Consider the following 3,294-nt stretch of genomic DNA (forward strand, 5'->3'; position numbering starts at 1 on the left):
AGGAAAGTCCAACATTACTTCCTGCAACACCTAAGTTGGAACCTTTACTTTGGAGACCGTGTCTTCATCGGCATTGATTCCATTGTTGGCGATCGTGGGCACTCATGCATCCCTAAACGTTTGTTACTTTTTCTCTTCAGAAATGGTATATTCATGTGGGATAAAATTATTTCATCTTGGTGCGGCCATATCCCTATTTGGAAAGACGCTCATGAACTTCACATGCCTGTCACGCTTCACTCAGATTGGAATTCAGTATTAAACTTTCTATGCAGTTTGGGCATCCACCGATCTGGTACTGCGGATATGCTTATATGGAGTGTTCCACATAAAAAATTGTCTGTTAGAGTAAGAGACATATATGCGGATATGATTCTTTCAAAGGCCAAAATCTCATGCTCTTTATTTCCCATTAAATTCTGGAAGTTGCCCTCTTAAAATGATATTATTCTCGTGGCTGGTATTCAAAAACCGCAATTTGACATGGGACAACTTGCGGAGGAGGTGCTGGCATGGTCCGAGTAGATGTCCCATGTGTGAGGCTATGGAGGAAACCAACCTTCATTTGTTTTTTCAATGCGGCTCCTCCCTACAGATCTGGTACGAATTGTCTCTGCTCTTTGGTTTTTCTCACAATGTTTTTGTTACAATACAGGATGCTTACCAATGGTGGAGTGAGCAAAAAGTATCTTGTCGTTCTCTGTTTATCATCATCTTATGATGCTTATGGAAATGGAGGAACGCTAAGATCTTCCAGTAGTCTAAAGAGCCTCTGATGTTTTCTTTGCAACATATTTTAGCCACTCACGGTATGCTGCCTATCAAGGAACCCAAGAAGGATGTGCAACGAAAAATTGACGAGACTGTCCCTCTCAATACTCTGCCCGCAGCCTTCTTTGATGGGGCCAAACAGTTCAATATATGTGGATGCGGGGTTCATATAATCATGGATGAAAAGTTGCAATATTTTTTATCTTGGAACGGGGGGAGAGGTACAAACAGCCTGGCTGAGGCAAGGGATTTAGCTGGATTGCTTGCTTTCTGCGTGTTTATGGAGATTCAGAACATTTCTATTTTTGGGGACTCGAAAGTCATGATTGACCATGTCAGGGGTGCCTGCCCTATCAATTATCCACATCTTTCTGGATGGATGAATCGGATTATGTATTTCTGGAACAATTTAGTTCAGCCATCTATCAAGCACATTCCCCGCTCCCTTAATGATCAGGCGGACTGTCTGTCTAAGGATGCTCTGTCTCTTGAGCCTGGTGCTTGGTCCTTGTTGATATCTGTGGACGACCGAACATGCTTCATTCAGGATTTCTTCATCCCGGGAATATGATCTGATCTTTTTTGCTTTCTTCCCTATCCAGATATGTTTCACAGTTTTTCTCTTTTTGGCTTTTAGTTTTTTCTACATCTGAATTAGTTCATTGCATTTTGTCAGACTATTTGCTATATCCATGTTTCTGTTCTTCATGATGATGGCCCTATATCTGTAAGATCTTGTTTCCATATGATCGCAAGGATGCTAGTGTTTTAGCTCTTGTTGTATCTCATATGTACTCTTTATATTGTCTCGATATAATACTATACAGATTTTTCTCTCTGAAAAAAAATTGAGCCTTGACGAAATATTCTTCGTCTAAGTCACATATCAATGGTTGTCGGGATTTAGAGCATGAAGCCATAGAATGAAATATTTTTCCGAAGAAATAAAAATATATTTAATCCACGCTCGAGAGTCCAGCATGAAGGACAACGCCTCAAAGACATCAAAATGGTTGGAGTGGGGAGAATAAAACATTTAAAGATATGGTTTATTTAATACGATGATGATGGTTAACGTCCACTCAGACTAAACTTTGGTCTATCGGACCTAAAGAAAACGAATTATTTAGTTTGATTTAAGGTTTTATTCTTATGCTCAAAAAGTTTGGAGAGAAACCTCCCGAATTCACTAATTTAGTAAACATTTAGAAAATAAATTTTTAAATAATAATATTGGATATTAATTATAAATATTTAAAATTAAGTATTAAAGATTTTACATTAAAAAAAGCCCACGGGGCTTTGGATTGACGGTGAATGGGTGCGTTGTTAAGGCACTCCTTGTGATAGGTCACCTGTTCAAATCCCCCATGAGTACTTAAGTTAGTCTAATAGATAAAAAAAAAAAAAAAAGATTTTATATTAAAAAACATATGTAAATAGAAGAGATAATATAGAGCCAATAATAGAATAGATAAAACATTAATTTAATATTAAAACATTTGAATATTCACACATTTAAATATTTAATATTTAATAAATATTCAATATAAAATATTTGAAAATAAATATTCAAAATTTATAATCAAATATTTAAATAATAATAAATATTAAAAATTAAATAGTATATAATGAAATATTAAATATTAAAATTTATAAAAATATATGGAATATTAGATATTAAATATGAAATATTTAAAATTAAAAATCAAAAACTATTTATTAAAAATAATAAAAATATATATATTAAAGCCATATAGAAAATTATTTAAAATTTAACATTTATAATTAAAAATTTAATATGAAATATTGAAAAATAAAATATATACTAAGAAATAAACCATATTAATGAGGACAAAAAAATACGAATTGTTTATTGAAAAATTATATATAAAACATGAAATAAAATACGTTGAATAATAAAAAAAAGAATTTTTAAAATTAACATTGCACAATTTCATGTTAAAACTGAAGTATGAAACGAGAAACTATATTGAAATGAAATATGAAAGTTTGAATTAAATGTTGAGAAAATGCAGGTTGAAATATTAATTTTATTAAAAATGCGATGTTAAAAGATAGTGTAGATATTTGAAAGCAGACAGTGCAACTATTTAGCAACGGTACAGGGAAAGAGGAAAAAAAATTAAATTATTAAATTAAAAAAAAAAAAACAAAAAAATGAAATAGAATGCATTTTAAAGAATTTAAATATTTGAAATATAAAAATGTTAAAATTATATATTTGAAATATGAAAATGCTAAAATTATATAGGATTCTCTTTCAAGTATACATTTCATTTACTTAGGTAAACGAAGGGGATAAATTAAAAGAAATATGAAGAGTAAGTGAAATGGTGGAAAACTTTGGAGGTGAATATGGGAAGATGAAGAAATGGAAAATAAATTGGCATTTGGAATTGGGAAAGCAAGTTTCTGGGAACAATGAGCCACGGGTGTAAGTTCTTTGTTGTTGTGTTGTTTGTTTGGACGCGTTGTGTCCCGTTACAAATATCTCATATG

General features: G+C 32.0%; 1 protein-coding gene across 1 annotated transcript; it reads left to right on the top strand.

Annotated features, from left to right (window-relative positions):
- The first annotated feature begins 811 nt into the window (after positions 1-811).
- Positions 812-1,342, top strand: LOC149240071 (uncharacterized). The gene has a single exon (XM_089370041.1). It carries the CDS (start codon positions 812-814, stop codon positions 1,340-1,342), a length of 531 nt encoding a protein of 176 aa, XP_089226167.1.
- Positions 1,343-3,294: the final 1,952 nt, after the last annotated feature.

Source organism: Pinus tabuliformis, chromosome 8 (assembly GCF_031772625.1).
Source record: "Pinus tabuliformis cultivar Carrire ecotype Pingquan chromosome 8, CPIR1, whole genome shotgun sequence".
Lineage (NCBI taxonomy): Eukaryota > Viridiplantae > Streptophyta > Pinopsida > Pinales > Pinaceae > Pinus > Pinus tabuliformis.